This window comes from Podarcis gaigeae, assembly GCF_964106915.1.
Source record: "Podarcis gaigeae genome assembly, chromosome: 7".
Lineage (NCBI taxonomy): Eukaryota > Metazoa > Chordata > Lepidosauria > Squamata > Lacertidae > Podarcis > Podarcis gaigeae.
In genome coordinates this window covers 7626353-7646479 of record NC_139683.1, presented here as the reverse complement: position 1 = coordinate 7646479, position 20127 = coordinate 7626353, and the positions used below count along the sequence as shown (strand labels likewise).

The 20127-nt window shown below is 42.2% G+C and overlaps 1 protein-coding gene across 1 annotated transcript; it reads left to right on the top strand.

Moving 5' to 3' along the window:
* Positions 1-5337: 5337 nt before the first annotated feature.
* LOC310849375 (mas-related G-protein coupled receptor member X1-like) lies at positions 5338-19306 on the top strand (the record flags this gene model as incomplete). Its single annotated transcript, XM_083749541.1, has 5 exons — positions 5338-5563; positions 6339-6794; positions 18447-18617; positions 18864-18984; positions 19262-19306. Exons 2-5 carry the CDS (start codon positions 6382-6384, stop codon positions 19304-19306), a joined length of 750 nt encoding a protein of 249 aa, XP_083605667.1. The 5' UTR covers positions 5338-5563; positions 6339-6381.
* Positions 19307-20127: the final 821 nt, after the last annotated feature.

Sequence of the window (20127 nt, the reverse complement as noted above, 5' to 3'; positions counted from 1 at the left end):
GTCCATTGAGGGGAAGAGCATTTAATGTATTCAGGGAGCCCTGAGCTTGAGGTTGGAGCTGCTGGGGAAAGTTGTAGGCTGGGGTGGGAAAGTCGATTTGGCTGGCAGAAGGGAACCTCTACACACACATTGAATCCCTTATGCATCAGCATTTTTTATTTCAGTACAGAACCTCCCTAGATCCTATATTATGAAAACTTTTGTGAGTGCCTGAACAGCTGTGCTAACCCTTTGATTTATTTCCCTGTTGGAAGACATAGGAGATTATAAAAGGTGTTCGTGATTTTTAAAGAGTGGCAAAAAGTAATTACAAAATTTATCTGGCAAGGAAAGAAACAAAGAATAAAATTTAAATTGCTTACAGATACCAGCAAGAGAGGAGGTTTCTCTCTACCAGATTTGAAAGTGTATTATAGTACGGAGCTTCTTGCCTTTGTTGGTTAAGGAATTGGATATTGTTAAGAATACAGATCCATTAGATCTGGAAGGATTTGATAACAGATTTGGGTGGATAACAGATTTTGCTATATTGGGCAAAAGATATGGGGCATAACATATAGTTAGAAGATTGGGAAAGATTGGGAAAAGATGGAATAAATTTTACTGCATGTAGTTTCCTCAAATAAAATGTAATGAAAATGATGAATAGATGGTATTTAACGCCAGTGAAACTAGCAAAAAATGTATAGAAGAAATAACCAATGTTGGAAAAGTAAAGAAAAAGATGGTACCTTTTATCATATGTGGTGGGTCTGTAAGGAGGTGAAGGCTTTCTGGGAAATGATATATAATGAACTTTAAAAAATGTTTAAATATACATTTATTTAAAATAAACAAGCAGAAGCCTTCTTATTTGGTATTGTAAGTCTCATGCTTCTCATGGCTCTTATTTTACTGTATCCATTGGCTGCAATATTCCCTGTGTTTTTGTAGTTTTTCGTATATACATTATTATGGAATGTATATGGAAAGATAGAAGCATACTATGCTATTAATCAATAATGAGAGAAATACATAAGCAAGATAAGACATTGTTTTTATGTGCAACAACTGCAGCGAGAATATTATTAGCCCAAAGATGAAAACAAGAAGAGATACCAACGAAAGAAGGGGCACTTTTCAAGCGGGAATTGTGACTTAAAACAACAGTGAACATTTGAGTAAAGCAGGGATGGAGGGAACTGAGAAGGGGGAAATGGCAATTTTAAATAAAGGAGCGGTTTGCGTTAAATACCTTCCAGCAATGAGGATGCTGCATCCTTGGGGGAATCTGATATGAGGAAAGTGGAGGTTTTAAGAAATGGCAGGAGTTTTGAGTCGTTAGCAGGGGGTGACATGTGGGAGTGGGGGAAAATCTACAGGAAATCGCCACTTTACAAAAGAAACTTCTCCTGGCTCTTATGTCACTGTATCCATTGTCTGCAATATTCCCTGTGATTTTTGTACTTTCTATGTTAACCAAGATAGAATCATACTATGCTATTAATCAATAAATGAATATCACTCAATCAAGGCACAGAGTTGTTAGCTGCTTCCCGCTTCCCGATGACCAGAAAATCAACTTTTCTCAAGAGTACTTTCTACAACAGTGAGACTTAAGGCTGCAACAACCTCCTCCTAATTTTGCTGACGGTTATCTAGATCACCAGTAAAGAAACGCTTTCTTCTTGTCACAAGATGTTGGCAAACTGTTTAAGCGCAGATGAAGAGGAGAGGATAATTTACAGGACATTTTGAATTCAGCTTCATCAGACTTACAAGTTTTCCTTGCAAGTTGGGGATTGCATTGATTCCTGCAATTCCTTCGATTGCCTACTTTCCCCAGCACAGGCCACTCTTACTCCTGCTTCCTCCTGCTCATGATATCTGAGCCACAGATTCTCACAGGTATGTGGATATACTTAACATGCAAGGGTAGCAGGAAAGCCACTACTCAGGGGGATAATTAGCAAGCATTCTGCACACTGACATGAACATAATTATAGGGATCCCAAGGGGCAGGCTAGGAAAGAATGAGTTCTGGAGATCTCAGTGCCTGATAGCCTTAGTAGCATAAGGTCTAACACTAGGATGTTGAATGTCCCTCAAAGACCCTTCTGATCTTTGGCCCAAATCGACAGTAAACAGCAGGTTTTCATGGGGAAAAGCAATGGAACAAAATAATAACCTCTCATATCCTTGCATAGAAATCGCAGTTCAATGTATGTTATAGAGTTATACATAGAGTTTTGTATCCAAAATCTAAGGCTGAGTGGTTTGCATGCAGAAGATTCCAGATTCAGTCTCTGCCGGGTAGGCCTAATTCATATCCTGCAAAAATGTTCATATCCACTAATTGGTGTTCCAATAAGTAATGGGCAGGTTTCTTTTTTCTCAGTCTAGACACTTCAGCAATATATATATATATATATATGCTTTCGTAGATTTTCACGGGTACAGGAATGCAGGTTTTGGTGTCCTCGGGTGTCTTCCCGTGTAAAAGTTGGGGTGTCTAGGCGACGTTTCGACGAGGTCTCACTCGTCATCTTCAGGCTGGTGCTTTCGGCTTCTTGTTACTGGAACAGAGCGGGATCTCAATGTTTGAGTTCCTATAAATACTGTAGAGGGGGTGTGGTGTCTAGCCTCCAATGTTCTGGGCAGAGAGGAAGTTCCCAGGCTAGTGTGCCTTTTCTTCTTTTGTTCCTTAATTACTTGAGAGATACCTTGAGTGATTTCTTGAGTGATATCCTGAGTACCACTTAGGTGGGTCATTAGGTGTGGATTAGTTGCTAAAGTCTTTGTGTCTTGACCTCTTGAACTTTGTGAAGAGTTTTCCTGAGAAGATGGCTGTATTGCACTTAGTTGTGCTTTGGCTTGGCTTCGTGTATAGGGGCGAGCTGTGGTTTTGTGGCTTGTGTCAGCCAGATCTGTGTAGGGATTGCAGGGGGGTGCAGCATCCGGAGGTGCCACCATGGATTGGCTACTGGATGGTGTCAGTAATTCATCTGTGGAGAGGGTCTGGGTTTGGGTCTGGTGTGGTTGATTGGTGTTGGCGTTCAAACCCAGACCCTCTCCACAGATGAATTACTGACACCATCCAGTAGCCAATCCATGGTGGCACCTCCGGATGCTGCACCCCCCTGCAATCCCTACACAGATCTGGCTGACACAAGCCACAAAACCACAGCTCGCCCCTATACACGAAGCCAAGCCAAAGCACAACTAAGTGCAATACAGCCATCTTCTCAGGAAAACTCTTCACAAAGTTCAAGAGGTCAAGACACAAAGACTTTAGCAACTAATCCACACCTAATGACCCACCTAAGTGGTACTCAGGATATCACTCAAGAAATCACTCAAGGTATCTCTCAAGTAATTAAGGAACAAAAGAAGAAAAGGCACACTAGCCTGGGAACTTCCTCTCTGCCCAGAACATTGGAGGCTAGACACCACACCCCCTCTACAGTATTTATAGGAACTCAAACATTGAGATCCCGCTCTGTTCCAGTAACAAGAAGCCGAAAGCACCAGCCTGAAGATGACGAGTGAGACCTCGTTGAAACGTCGCCTAGACACCCCAACTTTTACACGGGAAGACACCCGAGGACACCAAAACCTGCATATATATATATATATATATATATATATATATATATATATATATGTGAAAGAAAAGGAAACACTTGTCCCATTAAACTTTAATTAGTTTAATGTAAATGCCCAGTGCGCTTCCATCGTCACAAGTCCCACTACAGCAGAGCATTTCGCGCAGCGGTTTAAGAAGGGCAGGAGAGGCAGTATCTTTTCAAAGAGGAGTCTTGGAGCATGTGGATTGGAACTCAAAGATAAGGTTTATTTACAAAAACAAAAAAACCCCGGCGAAGAACCACACATATCAGCAAACACGCCCAAAAGGGGAGAAGGGGAGAACAAACACACGGGAGACTATTTATACAAACTCATGTTCCTGGAAGCCTAATGACCTCCAGCTGCTCAGTGATTAGAGCGTTTCTGCTACCTTTTAACCCTTTGATAGCAACAACACTTATCAAAGTCTCAAGTCACCTAAACATTAGGGAGAACTTCCTGACAGTAAGAGCTGTTCGACAGTGGAATCTGCTGCCAAGGAGTGTGGTGGAGTCTCCTTCTTTGGAGGTCTTTAAGCAGAGGCTTGACAACCATATTTCAGGAGTGCTCTGATGGTGTTTCCTGCTTGGCAGGGGGTTGGACTCGATGGCCCTTGTGGTCTCTTCCAACTCTATGATTCTATGAGAAATATGCACTTTATGCTTGCAGGTGTTTTGAGGGCTCTTGCTCATCTGCAGAGCTTTGGCTTAGCGTGCAGAAAGGATTCACTCAGTGGCAGCTCCAGGTAGGGACAGGATTGATTCCTGCCTATATCCCTGCTGGTCAGTGTCAGCAATGTGAGCTAAGTAGAAAAGCAGTCTTGCCTTGCACAAGGCAGTTTTCTATATTTATTTTTTTATTCAGCGTTTTGAACGTATGCATGGCTTGAGAATGGATGTGTGTATGGTTGGGCTGGATACCAACACAGACTGAAGGAGAGATGAAGACAAAGGAGTCCAGAAGCTTCACCAACAGGGTGCCTTTGAGGAGCAGCATGAAGGAAAAGAAATATGTGAGGACACCAAAGGGGGGTGGGCAAGAAGAAAGGATGTGATGTGTTAGTGCTGGTGCAAGACATTTTACTGCCTGAAGCAGAGGAGCAAATGTACTCACAAAGCCTTGCTGCACCCTTTCCTGCCTTCATCCTTCCCATTCACCCCATTGTGCCATGAGAAGGGCCTTCCTTACGTTCCTGCACTCTCTCCTGCCATGCATAGAATTTTTGTAGCTTGCATCTGGGAGCAAAGAAGCTTGAGAGATTCCAAGCTTCCTACTTTTATAGAAAGAGGACTCTCTGATCAAGAGTGGGAGTAGATTGGCTATATGTATTCCCTTCTCGAGGTTTCCCATAAAAAATGAGTTCCTCTTGCTGGAAAAAGGTTCTGTATCCCTACTGTACCATTATCCCGCTCTTTCCAGCCAATTAGCTGGGCTTTCTTTCCCTGGCTGTATTGGAAATCTCCTGCGTTGGGAGCAAAGTGCTTCTCAGTGCTTATAACTTACTTGCAGGCTTTTGAAGTGTAATGGAGCCTTTCAAAGCACTTTTGTATATTTTACAAATGGAGCTGTTAGTGTACATGATCACAATCCCCTAAAGACTATATTTACAGTGTCACATGACACTGGCAAACTGATTAAGCATAAATGAAGGCAAGCAGGGACATTCCAGCACATCTTGTCATGAGCTCTTACATGCATTGAATGCTTCCTCAAGACTCGAATGCTTCTTCAAGACTTCCAGCACAGGATTACTTATTTTCTTTCTCTCTCTCTCTATCTCAATATCTGATCCAACAATAGTCACAGGTAAGCGAAAAGCTCATTAGAAATTCTTCACTTGCAAGAGCAGAAAGACGAGTAATTGGTGTGGCAGAATTAAGCATCGATGATGATGATGATGATGATGATGATAATGATGATGATTGACAAGCACAGCTTCAACCCCTGGGGTTAAAAGGTAAAAAGATAACACAGCTGTGAAAGATTCTGTATGAGGTTTTAGGAACAGAAAAGTATAGGAAGCTGCCTCCTAAACTTTAGTCCATTTATTTATTTATACCCACCTGTCCTCCAAGGCGTTCAAGGTGGTGTCCATGGTTTGCCTTGCTCCTCTTTTTATCCTCACAACAAACCTGTGAGATAGGTCAGGCTGAGGAACTCTGGTTTGAGGTTATCCAGTGAGTTTTATGTCTGTGTGGGAATTTAAACGCTGGTCTCCCAGATCTTACTCCAAAATTGGAACCACAATGCCACATTGGCTCTTTCCAACTTGCCCAGTATTGCTTTACATTGTTGCATTGCAGGGAGTTGGACTAGATAACCCTTGGGTCCCTTCCAACTCTAAGATTCTATGGTTGTGTGATTCTGGCTGACAGCACTTCTCAAGGGTTTCAGACAAGGGTTTACACTCATTGTTGGTGTCTGGAATGGAACCCTTCAACACAGGAGGCAGATGTTGCACCACAGAGCTATGTTCCTTGCCCTGAGGAGCATTTTTCTTTGGGGAATATGGTAACCCTATCATAGAGATGCTCTGAAACCCCAAATATATTCAGGTAGCTGCAAGCCCCACTGGCCCCTTTACTTGGTAACTAAAGAGCAAGTCATTTCACCTTAACCACCCACTCCATAATAGCTACAAAGTATGAAAGACTAATCTCCAAAGCTTTAGCTTTGTCTTTGCTTATTTCCATTAATAAAGACTAATTCTACCATTCTCTAAATTCTTCCAGCTGGAAAATAGCGGACAAAGTAGAAAAGCAAAGACTGATCACGATGATCAATTACACCCTCCCATCACTGTCCCCAATGAATGCTGGAGAGGAATATTACGGAACGGACAATGGAACTGTTCTCTCTAACAATACGTACACTGATAATCATTCAGGATTGACATTAGGACAGTATATATTGAATATCAGCTACCTTTTAATCAGCATTTTGGGGCTTTTGGGGAATGGGACTGTCATCTGGCTGCTTGGTTTCTGCATTAAGAGGACTCCTTTCACCACTTACATCCTGAACCTCTCCATAGCTGACTTTGGTTTACTCACAGTTGTGTTTATTGATAGAATGTCTTTCATAGTGGGAAAATACTTCACTTACATTGAAGAGTACATGTTTTACTTGATTTTTCTATTTATGTACACCAACGGTCAATTTCTGATGGCAGCCATCAGCATTGATAGGTGTGTGGCTGTCCTTTTCCCACTTTGGCATCGATGCCACCGACCACCAAATATGTCCACCGCTGTTTGTGCCTCAATATGGGGACTTTGTTCTATTTCCCCTGCAATTCACTTCACTCTCCTTCTGTCTGATTTCAATATTTCTAGCACACTGGGCATTCAGCTTATTGTGAATGGCTTCCTTTGCCTCCCCCTCATGACTGTCGCCACTCTGATCCTTTTTGTCAGGGTCTGCTTTAAATCACAGCAGAGGAGGAGGGGAAAACTTCTAATTATGGTCCTGCTTGCTCTCTTCTTCTTCATCATTTTTTCTTTCCCACTCAATGCCCTTTTCATCACTCTTTTTGTTCTTCATTCGGTACCTCCTTTTTTCTCACAATATGCCTTCATACTCGGCTCTCTGAACAGCAGTGTTAACCCTTTGATTTATTTCCTGGTTGGAAGACAGAAGAGAGGCAGGTGTAGGCAGAGCATGAAAGCCACATTCCAGAATGTTTTCAAAGAGGATGAAAACCCTGCAGAGGCAGGGGAGATCTCTTTGGAAACTCACTTATGATGGCTCAAAAATATGTCTTTATCATTGTGAGTCTGATGACACAATCTAGTTCCCAATTTACAAACTTTCTGTCTGTAACATTGTTGACCTGTGCTCAGTGCTGGCTATTGATTTCTGAGTTTGCATAGAATCTCAGTCTTGAACAGATGGATGGACTTGATGAACTTCTTATTATCCTTATTATTTTATAAATCTAGATAGTATACGACTTTGGAGGAAGCCTGGGTCCATTGATGGGAAGAGCATTTAATGTATTCAGGGAGCTCTGAGCTTACGGTTGGAGCTGCTGGGGAAAGATGTAGGCTGGGGTGGGAAAGTCAATTTGGCTGGCAGAAGGGAACCTCTACACACACTTTGAATGCCTTATGCAACAGCATTTTTGTTTTCAGTTCAGAACCTCCCTAGATCCTATATTACAACTGCTTTTGTGCCTGCCTGAACTGTTGTGTTAACCCTTTGATTTATTTCCCTGTTGGAAGACAGAAGAGAGGCAGGTGTAGGCAGCGTATTAAAGTCATATCCCAGAAGCCTTCTGGAATGAGAAAAACACTACGGAGTTAAGACCGCCACTGAAACTCAAGCTATGGAAGCTCTAAAATGTCATCACTTTGAGCTTTATCACTTCAGTCCCATCTAGGCAGTCTAGTTCCGACTAAGCCAGTTTTCGCCAGTGGAGGCACATTTCGAAATGTTCAAGAGGTAAAGTCAGAAAATGACTATCATGGATACGACAAAACACAAATTAACTGCTGCCTCAAAAGCAGCATAAAAAGAACAGAGATGGAATCACATAATATGGAAAAATCTATTCTATGGTTGTTGTTAACACTGTTAAATCTTGGTTGCTACGTTGTCTGTTTCTGCTGTTAACTGAATCAAAGAATAATTCCAGTTACAGATAGGTACCCGTGTTGGTCTGCCATAGTCAAAACAAAATAAAAAAATTCTTTCCAGTAGCACCTTAAAGACCAACTAAGTTAGTTCTTGGTATGAGCTTTCGTGTGCATGCATGCACACGAAAGCTCATACCAAGAACTAACTTAAAAGGTAAAGGTACCCCTGCCCGTACGGGCCAGTCTTGCCAGACTCTGGGGTTGTGCGCCCATCTCACCCAAGAGGCCAGGGGCCAGCGCTGTCTGAAGACACTTCCGGGTCACGTGGCCAGCGTGACATCGCTGCTCTGGCGAGCCAGAGCTGCACACGGAAACGCCATTTACCTTCCCGCTAGAAAGCGGTCCCTATTTATCTACTTGCACCCGAGGGTGCTTTCGAACTGCTAGGTTGGCAGGCGCTGGGACCGAGCAACGGGAGCGCACCCCGCCGCGGGGATTCGAACCGCCAACCTTTCGATCGGCAAGCCCTAGGCGCTGAGGCTTTTACCCACAGCGCCACCTGCGTCCCTAAGAACTAACTTAGTTGGTCTTTAAGGTGCTACTGGAAGGAATTTTTTTATTTTGTTTCAAAGAATAATGTTTAATTTCTGCCCATAGCCATACTCATCCAGCACCACAAATAAATGGCATGCATGCAGAGCAATCTTATATATGTCTACTCAGAAGTAAGTCCTTTAGAATTCAATAGGACCTACTCCCAAGGAAGTAAATCTAAGACCATAAGAAGGACCTGATGAATTTGGTCAATTGCCCATTGACTCCACCATCCTGTTCTCACACTGCTGAACCAGATACATGATGGAAATGTGCAGGCAGGGCCTGATCACAAAGGCACGCTCCCCTTCTGCAATTTTCAGCAGCTGCTATCCAAAAGCAAATTGCCTTGTGTTGTGGAAGCAGAGCACAGCCTCCAGCATGATTTGTATCTATTGATAGGCCTATTCAGAGTTAATTTGTGTATTCTTCTTTTAAAGCCTTCCAAGTTGGTGGCCATCACTGCATGCCAGTGAGAGCCAGTTTTCAAAGGGGGTGCATCGGAAGATGTCCAACAATAACATCTCTCCGGCTCACACGAGGTAATTAAGAGGCTGTTATGGGAGTATGCAGCCTCCCTCATTACCCCAAGGGAATGGGGAACGCTGCCTTGCCTGCTGTGCCCATAATTCACCCCCAGATTCGAAAGGGGGTGAGGGCACTAGGCACAAAAGCCCTCGTGTGGGTCGGCTCTCCTGGACGCTGTCTCTGATCTGCGCAGCTAGTTGTGAGAGCTCAAAATAAACAATCAGAACAGAAGCAAACGGACATACTTCAAGCAATGATCAGGAGTAAGGACTGCTAACTAAAGGGATCTCTGGGAAGAGGAGCGACGGGCTGGACTTAACATTAAATCAAGAAGAGGAATAAATCAAGAAGATTCATCAAAGGATCGGTATGTCGGAGTGAGACTGAAAAGGAGGGGGGACTTCCTGGTCGGCGCCATCGCCGAATGGCGGACTCCCTCCAAGCTCCGGAGGGAGTCTGCTGGGTAGGGGTCGGGTCCTGCCGCGCTGGCGACGCGGGGACCCTCAAAAACCATGGGCGGAGATGCCCATGGACTTGGTGACTGGGTGGGCACCGTTTGCACCCCCCCGACCCACGAAGGAGCCTTTTTAAAGGCTACGGAGCGGGTGACGGGGGTGTGTGGTGCTATGAGTCCACTGCTTCCCCTGCCTAGCGAAGCCGCATGCCATTCAGCGGAGAGCAACGACTTCTTCTTTGGAAATTTTGGATTTGGATTAAAAAGAACAACCCGTGAGTAAATTTATTGGACTTAAAAGGGAAATTTTATCTACGAATTTGGAGCGAGCGGGGGAGGTGCAAAAAGGAAGTCCGCCCCCCCCTGTTGTAGATGGCTTAACGCAAGGATTTGACAACTAAGATCAAGAGATGAACTTGCTTACTTGAAAAAAAAATTAACTTCACGAAGGGAAATTACAATAATTGTGCTGGAGGAGAAGATTGGTTTGTGGGAACTAAAGTGCAACCCCCCCGGGAACCGGGAACGATCCGCTATGAGAGACTGGCGAAGAGACACAGAAACTTTGACAGCTGTCAAAGTAGCTGTCAAAGCAGGAAAATAAAAGAGAACTTTGTTACGATGGCTTTGCTGGTTAGATTTGTTACAATTTGGACATAAATTACTGGAAATAAAGGCAACAAGTTATTTGACTTTTGGGTCTGATCTGGAAAGAAATTAAGTTACCATATTCCCTCTAGAGGGAGGCCGGGACATTGCAACAGTAGCAGCAAGTGGAAAAATACTATGAATTTGAGCAGGATTCGTTATCTCTTGGGAAAGCTGCAAAAACGAAGCATTATTTTGTCTACAGAGGTTTCTATACTAAAGGAGACAATGGATTTATCTATTGAAGAAAGGAAGGGACTTGACGTAAGTTTATGTTCCTGAATAACAAAAGCCTCTGTGGAGAACAAGAAGTTTCTGAATTAGAAGGTTTCTGCAGCAGAACAGGAAAAAGCAATCTGAGGAATAAGAGCTGGACTAAACTTGAAGTTGGAGCATTTGGAACATCCAGACTTTAAAAGGATCAAGAAACAGAATTTGAGTTATACTCTTAAACATAGAGGTCTGGATGGAAGAAGAATGATCTTTTCTGAGAGTTTCTCCGAGATTGGACTTTCTGAAATTAAAAGCTATCAAAAGACGGCAAAGTGGAACTGAGATATAGACGTGGATGCACCAGGCTGGCAGTAGACAATGGATGAACTTTGGGGATCGGAACCGGGGAATGGGGGGGGGGGAGATTTGGAACCCAAAGGCTGTAAAATTACATATTTTTTCTTTCTTTTCTTTTTTTCTTGTCTGTTGTTTGAAAATAGGGGAATTCGTGGAAGGGAAATGGGGTCGACCTTAGGGAAGTATATAAAATATAAGGAGATATGGTTAAATAAGATAAATAAGATAAATTAATTTGGAATAAATGGGTTATTTAAAATTACAATAAGGCTTTAAAATTCGGGGTAAGAATTTGTGGAATTAACTTAAGGGAAATGGAATACAAGAGGGGGAGGGGGGAGTCCGGGAAAGATGTCACTGAAACTAAGTGTAAACTATATTTTTCTTTTCTTTCTATCTTTCCTTTTTATTCTGGAAAATTTAATAAATATTATTTAAAAAAATGAAAAGGAGGGGGGAGAAAAACTTTTCTTTTTTTGTCTTATGTGAGTACCCAATAATCCCCCTCCCCCCCAAAAAAGAATTGTTGAAATTACTGATCACAAGCAGGAGGAATAAGAACTGTGTGGAAATTAATTACTATGTAAGGACGTGGCTTATGGGAGCATCGGGAAACGAAAGTAAGTCTTTTGTGACGCAGCTGTAAAAAGAGATTTTTCATGACAGGACCGCCCGCAGGAATCCAGGAGGAGGAGGACTATGGCTGTTACTATGTTGGAGTGTGGGTTTGGCCTAGCAGGGCCCCCTGAGAAAATTTATGAGGGAGCGGCGGGCCTGGGGAGATCAGGACAGACTGTCGGAATGTTTTGTATGGAGGTGTTGAAATGGCGTCTGTCTACTTTTATGGCTCTTGGATGAGTGTAAAATCCACACAGGAAATAATGACGTTTGTCTTCAACCCGCTTGTGGAGATTATCAGAGATCACAAAGAAAGGAGATAACAACAAGAAGATGAGGAAAACAACAAAGAAAAGATTGAACAGAACTGTGAATATTATTTTGACAGAACTGTGTAATTAAAGCAGCAGTAAGAGAGATGATTGGATCCCTTTCGGAGCTTGAAGCATGGGTACCCCCAACAATTTTTAAAAAAAATTTGGCTGTGTAATTTGTAATTATTGTTATTTGGAATTAATGTGATGTGATTGGCCTGTTAATAAAAAATATTTTTTTTAAAAAAAAAAAAGAGAGAGCGCGCCAGTTTTCAAGGGGGAAATGGTGACTTAAAACAACAGCAGACATTTGTATAAAGCAGGATTGGGGGAAAATGAGAGGGGGGAAATGGCAATTGTAAACAACAGCAGCAGTTTGAGTTAAATCCCTTCAAGCAATGGTATATTTGAGGACACTGCATCCTTGAGGGAATCTGATATGAGGAAAGCAGAGGTTGTAAACAATGGCAGAGTTTTGAGTAGTTAGCAGGGGGTGATGTGTGGAAGTGGGGAAAAATATGCTGGAAACCCTCAATTTCTAGAAGAAACTTCTCATGGCTCTTACGTTACTTTATCCATTGGTTGCAATATTCCCTGTGTTTTTGTACTTTTTTGTATATACATTATTATGTTAACCAGGTTGAGAATGGACAGAAAGAAGCATACTATGGTATTAGTAATCAATAAATGATTATCACTCGATCAAGTCACAGAGTTGTTAGCTGCTTCCTGCTTCCTGATGACTAGGAAACAAACTTTTCTCAAGTGTACGTATCATCAGGCCCTACAGCTTCTTCTCTTACGTTGCTCTAAGCTGGAGCTAGAAAACAAAAGTTAATTGAATCCAAGAATAATGTTTAATTTCTACATATACACATCCAGTAGCACAAATAAATAACAGCATGCAAACCATGTACTCTGCAGTGAAAACTTAAGAGATGCATTTGACCTACACCCAGACAAGTGAATATAAGAGCAGAAGAAGAACCTGATATGTAGTTGTACCCTCCATGAATTCCTCAGAGTGGATGGAAAATTAAAGGGAATTACCAATTTCCCGAAGCAACTTCTCATGCCCCTTATGATAGTTAATCGTTATATAAATTGGCTGCAATATCCCATGTGTTTTTTCTACTGTCATGTATATCTGTAATTTTGTTAACCATATTGAGCATGGAAATATAGAAGCATGGTATGGTTTTAATCAATAAATGAATTACTCCCGATCAAGTCACAAAGGTGTTAGCTTCTTCCCCCATCCCTAACACTGGCAAACCAGCTTATCTCAAGAGTACTTTCTACAACAGTGAGACTTAGAGGGCAACAGCCTCCTCCTAATTTTGTTGATGACTATCTTGTTCACCAGTAAATGCAGTTTCTTCTTGTCACAAGATGTTGGCAAGCTGATTAAGCAAAAATGAAGAGGAGAGGGTAGGTTACAGAACATTTTGCACACGGCTTGGTCAGACTTAGAAGTTTCCCTTGCGACTTGGGAATTGCATGATTTCCTGCAAATCCTCCAATTTCCTACTTTTCCTGGCACAGAATTCTGTGACTCCTGCTTTCTCCTTCTCATGATATCTGAATCACAGCTTCTCACAGGTACAGTACGTATGTGAACATACTTCATTTGGAAGGGTGGCAGGTGAGCCATCGCAAAGTGGCAGAATCATGCATGCATTTGGCACACGTGCATTTTGCACGAAACTGCTTTACAGAGACAGAGAATGGAGATGGAGTATCTACGCAGTCTTGTGACAGCCCTGCTTCCTGCTGAACTAAAAATGTAGCCTTTTGGCATACAGATAGTTTTTTCTCAACAGGCAACTTCTCATAGATGCAGCGGCAGAACAATCCAACCGTATGACAAGTCAACCATATGACCAAATTGAAAAGATGTTAACAGGGTGGCTGCAATACCACCAGATCAGTGACTTATTAAAGGAAGATAAAAAGAGAAATGGGTTCGAACATAAAAAATTTAAATTCCAAATCGAGTAAAGATAAAATTTTATCAAGAATGTATAGTTTAGTGCTAGAATGGTATACAAAAGATGAAGAAGTAAAGGAATCAATGATAAAATGGGCAATTGATATTTGGCATAACATTGAATTGGATGCATGGAAAAGATTATGGAAGGAGGGTTTGAGATTTACAGGATGCATGGCTTTAAAGGAAAACTTGCTAAAAATGATGTATAGATGGCATTTGACACCAGTAAAATTAGCTAAAATGTATAGGAAAAAAGAAAGAAAATGTTGGAAATGTAAAAAGGCAGATGGGGACTATTTCCATATGTGGTGGACCTGCAATAAGGTAAAAAAAAAAAATTGGGAATCAATTTATAATGAACTCAAAAAAATATTTAGATATACTTTCCCCAAAAGACCAGAAGCGTGTCTATTAGGCTTAATAGGAACATAAATTAAAATAGAAGATCAAAATTTGTTCATGTATGCTACAGCTGCCGCGAGGACCCTTCTGGCCCAAAGATGGAAAGTACAAGATATACCAACTATTCAGGAGTGGCAGACGAAGTTGACAGAATATGCAGAACTTGCCAAACTGTCAGGGAGGATCCGGGACCAGGGAGACCAAAGATACCAAAATAACTGGAGTAAATTTATTGAATATTTAAAGAAGAATTGTAAAGAGGTCAAGGCACTAGCAGGATTGACATAATACCTCCAATGTATAATAGTACTAATATGAGAATGATGTGCGTGATGGAAAGAGGATAAATATACCAGTTGTGGGGAGGGAGAGGGGTCGCGACTCAGCACAGTCAAAGGGAATGTATGGTGCTTGTCAGGGAACTGACATCAGAGTGAGAAGCGGAGGCAGGGCTCCAGAGCGATGCCGGAGAGGGAACCAGTCAGGGGGAAGGAATTCAGCTTGACACCAATAGAGAGGAGAGGGAAATAGAGGAATCGGTGTCAGGGCTCCAAGACCCTTCAACCGAAACCAGTGGAGAGAGCGCTGGCACGCCCCTGCCGTCCCCTTACTTGCGCAGACGCATTCCGCGCAGGGAACATAGGCGGAGACTTGGGGTCAAACAGCTTTTATGCTGGAAGAGATTCAAGAAACGCCCACTGACGGATCCTGCAAGTGACTAACAGGTCACGGAGGGCGAGCTCTAACCCTAAACATGGCAGAGCAAATAATCTAATTAAACTGAAGGCAATTTACGCACAAGTAACCCACTCATAACCATTACAGTGCTATTACAATTTGTTGGAAAAGAATATGTAAGAAAAACAATAACAATTCACTTGGAAACAAAAAAGAACAAGCCAACCGTGCACTGGGGCAGGACACTCCGTGGGGCTTCCGAGGAGTCTGCATCCATTGATGTGTTCAGTACACTTTTAAAGTCATCCAAGTGGCCATTCTACCTTTTAATCAACATATTGAGTAGTTAGCAGGGGGTGACATGTGGGAGTGGGGGAATATCTACAGGAATTCGCCACTTTCCAGAAGAAACTTCTCATGGCTCTTATGTTACTGTATCCATTGGCTGCAATATTCCCTGTGTTTTTGTATATTTAGAAAGCATTTTGCACACTCACATGAACATAATTATAGGGATTCCAAGTGGCAGGCTAGGAAAGAATAAGTTCTGGAAATCTCAGTGCCTGATACCCTTAGTAGCTTAAGGTCTAACACTAGGATGTTGAATGTCCCTTCAAATACCCTTCGGATGTTTGGCCCAAAACAACAGTAAACAGTAGATTTTCATGGGAAAAAGCAATGGAACAAAATAATAACCTCTCATATCCTTGCATAGAGATCACAGTTCAAGGTATGTTAGAGAGTTATACATAGAGTTTTGTATCCAAAATCTGATGCTGATTGGTTTGCATGCAGAAGATTCCAGATTCAGTCTCTGCCAGGTAGGGCTAATTCAAATCCTGTTAAAATGTTCATATCCGCTAGTTATTGTTCCAATTAGTCATGGGCAGGTTTCTTTTTTCTCAGCCTAGACACTTCAGCAATCTCCTGTGTGTTCAGGAAATGATCCTATATAATAACTGAAGGAGAGATGAAGACAAAGGAGTCCAGAAGCTTAACCATAAAGGTTGCCTTTGAGGAGGAGCATGAAGGAAAATAAATATTTGAGGACACCAAAGAGAAGGAGAAAAAACTAAAAGAAAGGATGTGATGTGTTAGTGCTGGTGCAGGACATTTTGCCGGCTGAAGCAGAGGAGCAAATGTACTCACAAACCCTTGCTCCCCCTTTTTCTGCCTTCATCCTTCCCATTCACCCCATTGTGCCATGAGAAAGGCCTTCCTTACCTTCCTGCACTCTCTCCTGCCATGCATAGAATTTTTGTAGCTTGCATCTGGGAGCAAAGCGGCTTCAGAGATTCAAAGCTTCCTACTTTTATCCAAACAGAACTCTCTGCTTACAAGTGGGAGTAGATTGGCTATATGTATTTCCTTCTATGAGGTTTCCCATAAAAAATGAAATAAAAAAATTCCTTCTAGTAGCACCTTAAAGACCAACTAAGTTGTTCTAGGTATGAGCTTTCATGTGCATGCACACTTCTTCAGATACACTGAAACAGAAGTCACCAGACCTTTCTATATAGTGAGAAAGTGGGGAGGGGTATTACTCAGAAGGGTGGTGGGAATGGGTGATTGGCAGATAGCTGTGATGAGCCTATTGACGAAAGCTCATACCTAGAACAACTTAGTTGGTCTTTAAGGTGCAACTAGAAGGAATTTTTTAATTTTGTTTTGACTATGGCAGACCAACACAGCTACCTATCTGTAACCATAAAAAAATGAGGTCCTCTTGCTGGGAAAATGTTCTGTATTCCTACTGTAACATCATCCTGCTCTTTCCAGCTCATTAGCTGGGCTTTCTTTTCCCGGGTGTATTGGAAATCTCCTGCGTTGGGAGCAAAGTGCTTCTCAGTGCTTAAAACTTACTTGGAGGCTTTTGAATTGTAATGGAGCCTTTCAACGCACTTGTGTATATTTTACAAATGGAGCTGTTACTGTGCATGATCACAATCCCCTAAAGACTACATTGACAACCCAGTGACAATTGTTTTTCTCTTGTCACATGACACTGGCAAACTGATAAAGCAAAAATGAAGGCAAACAGGCAGATTGCAGCACATCTTGTCATGAGCTCTTAAATGCATTGAATGTTTCCTCAAGACTTGGGAGTTGCATTGGTGTCTGAAAATCTTCCAGCACAGGATTATTTACTTCTGGTTCTCTCTCTATCTCAATATCTGATCCAACGTTAGTCACAGGTAAGCAAAAAGTTAGATTTTTTTCGCTTTGAAGAGCAGAAAGAGGAGTAATTGGTGTGGCAAAATTAGGCACCGATGATGATGATGATTGACAAGCACAGCTTCAACCCCTGGGGTTAAAAGGTTCAAAGACAACACCGCTGTGAAAGATTCTGTATGAGGTTTTAGGAACAGAAAAGTATAGGAAGCGGCCTTCTAATAAATGGATTTAGTCCATTTATTTATTTATTTATTTACACCCACCTTTCCTCCAAGGAGTTCAAGGTGGTGTACATGGTTTGTCTTGCTCCTCTTTTTATCCTCAAAACAAAGCTGTGAGGTAGGTCAGGCTGAGGAACTCTGGTTTGAGGTTATCCAGTGAGTTTTATCTCTGTGCGGGAATTTGAACGCTTGTCTCCCAGATCTTACTCCAAAATTGGAATCACAATGCCACATTGGCTATTTCCAGCTTGCCCAGTATGGCTTTACATTGTTTCATTGCAGGGGGTTGGACTAGATAAACCTTGGGTCCCTTCCAACTCTAAGATTCTATGGTTGTGTGACTCTAGCTGACAGCACTTCTCAAGGGTTCATATAAGGGTCTGCCCTAATGGTTGATGCCAGGGATGGAACCCTTCTGCACAGGAGGCAGATGTTGCACCACAGAGCTATGTTCCTTGCCCTCGGAAGCATTTTTTACTTTGGGGAATATGGGGACTCTATCATAGAGAAGCTCTGAAACCCCAAATATATTCAGGTAGCTGCAAGCCCCACTGGCCCCTTCAAAAGGTAAAGGGACCCCTGACCATTAGGTCCAGTCGTGACCGACTCTGGGGTTGTGGTGCTCATCTCACTCTATAGGCTGAGGGAACCGGTGTACACCTTCTGGGTCATGTGGCCAGCTTGACTATGCTGCTTCTGGTGAACCAGAGCAGCGCACGGAAATGCCATTTACCTTCCCGCCGCAGTGGTACCTATTTATCTACTTGCACTTTGATGTCCTTTCGAACTGCTAGGTTGACAGGAGCAGGGACCGAGCAACAGGAGCTCACCCCATTGTGGGGATTCAAACCGCCGACCTTCTGATCAGCAAGTCCTAGGCTCTGTGGTTTAACTCACAGAACCACCCGTGTCCCTTTACCTGGCAATTAAAGAGCAAGTCATTTCACCTTAACCACCCACTCCAAAATAGCTACAAAGTATGAAAGACTAATCTCCAAAGCCTTAACTTTTTTATTTGTTTATTTCTGTTAGTAAAGATTAATTCCACTGTTCTCTAAATTCTTCCAGCAGGAAAACACTGGACAAAGTAGAAAAGCAAAGATTGATCACGATGATCAATTACACCCTCCCATCACTGTCCCCAATGAATGCTGGCGAGGAATATTACGGAATGGACAATGGAACTGTTCTCTCTAATGATAGCTACACTGATAATGATTCTGGATTGACATTAGGACAGTATATATATTATTTATTTTGCTTTTTAATCAGCATTTTGGGGCTTTGGGGAAATGGGACTGTCATCTGGCTGCTTGGCTTCTGCATTAAGAGGACTTCTTTCACCACTTATATCCTGAACCTCTCCATGGCTGACTTTGGTTTACTGACAGTTACTATTATTTTGGCCATATTGTTCCTGTTAGAAGTATATGTCCAGAAACACCTTCTTGACATTCTTTATCTTATCTTCATATTCTTGTACAGCACGGGTCAATTTTTGCTGACAGCCATCAGCATTGACAGGTGTGTGGCTGTCCTTTTCCCACTTTGGCATCGATGCCACCGACCACCAAATATGTCCACCACTGTGTGCACCTTAATATGGGTATTTTGTTTCCTTTCCCCTGCAATTCACCTCACACTCTCCCTGGCTAATTTACAATCCAGTGATATCCTTAACATTCAGTTTGTTGTGAATGGCTTCCTTTGTCCTTCACTCATGACTATCTCTGCTCTCCTCCTCTTCATCAAAGTCTGCTTTAAATCACAGCAGAGGAGGCAGGGTAAACTTATAGCGGCCATCTTGTTGGCTCTCCTCTTCTTCATCGTTTGTTCTTTTCCACTCAATGCCCTTTTCATCACTTTTTTTGTTCTTGATTCAGTGCCTTCTTCTTTCTTACACTACGCCTCCATACTTGCCTGTGTGAACAGCAGTGTTAACCCTTTGATTTATTTCCTGGTTGGAAGACACAAGAGAGGCAGGTGTAGGCAGAGCATGAAAGCCACATTCCAGAATGTTTTCAAAGAGGATGAAAACCCTGCAGAGGCAGGGGAGATCTCTTTGGAAACTCACTTATGATGGCTCAAAGATATTGCCAAAATATGTCTTTATCATTGTGATTCTGATGACACAAGCTAGTTCCCAATTGACAAATTTCTGTCTGTAACCTTCTTGACCTGTGCTCAGTGCTGGCTATTGATTTCAGAGTGTGCATAGAATCTCAGTCTTGAACAGATGGATGGACTTGATGAACTTCTTATTATCCTTATTATTTTATAAATCTAGATAGTATACAACTATGGAGGAAGCCTGGGTCCATTCATGGGAAGAGCATTTAATGTATTCAGGGAGCTCTGAGCTTGCGGTTGGAGCTGCTGGGGAAAGATGTAGGCTGGGGTGGGAAAGTCAATTTGGCTGGCAGAAGGGAACCTCTACACACACTTTGAATGCCTTATGCAACAGCATTTTTGTTCTCAGTTCAGAACCTCCCTAGATCCTATATTACGACTACTTTTGTGCCTGCCTGAACAGCTTTGTTAACCCTTTGATGTATTTCCCTGTTGGAAGACATAGGAGATTATAAATGGTGTTCGTGATTTTAAAGAGTGGCAAAAAGTAATCCCAAGATTTACCATATCTAGCAAGGAAAGAAACTAAGAATAAAATTTAAATTACTTACAGATACCAAAGAGAGAGAAGGTTTCTCTCTTCCAGATTTGAAATTGTATTATGAAGCTTCTTACCTTT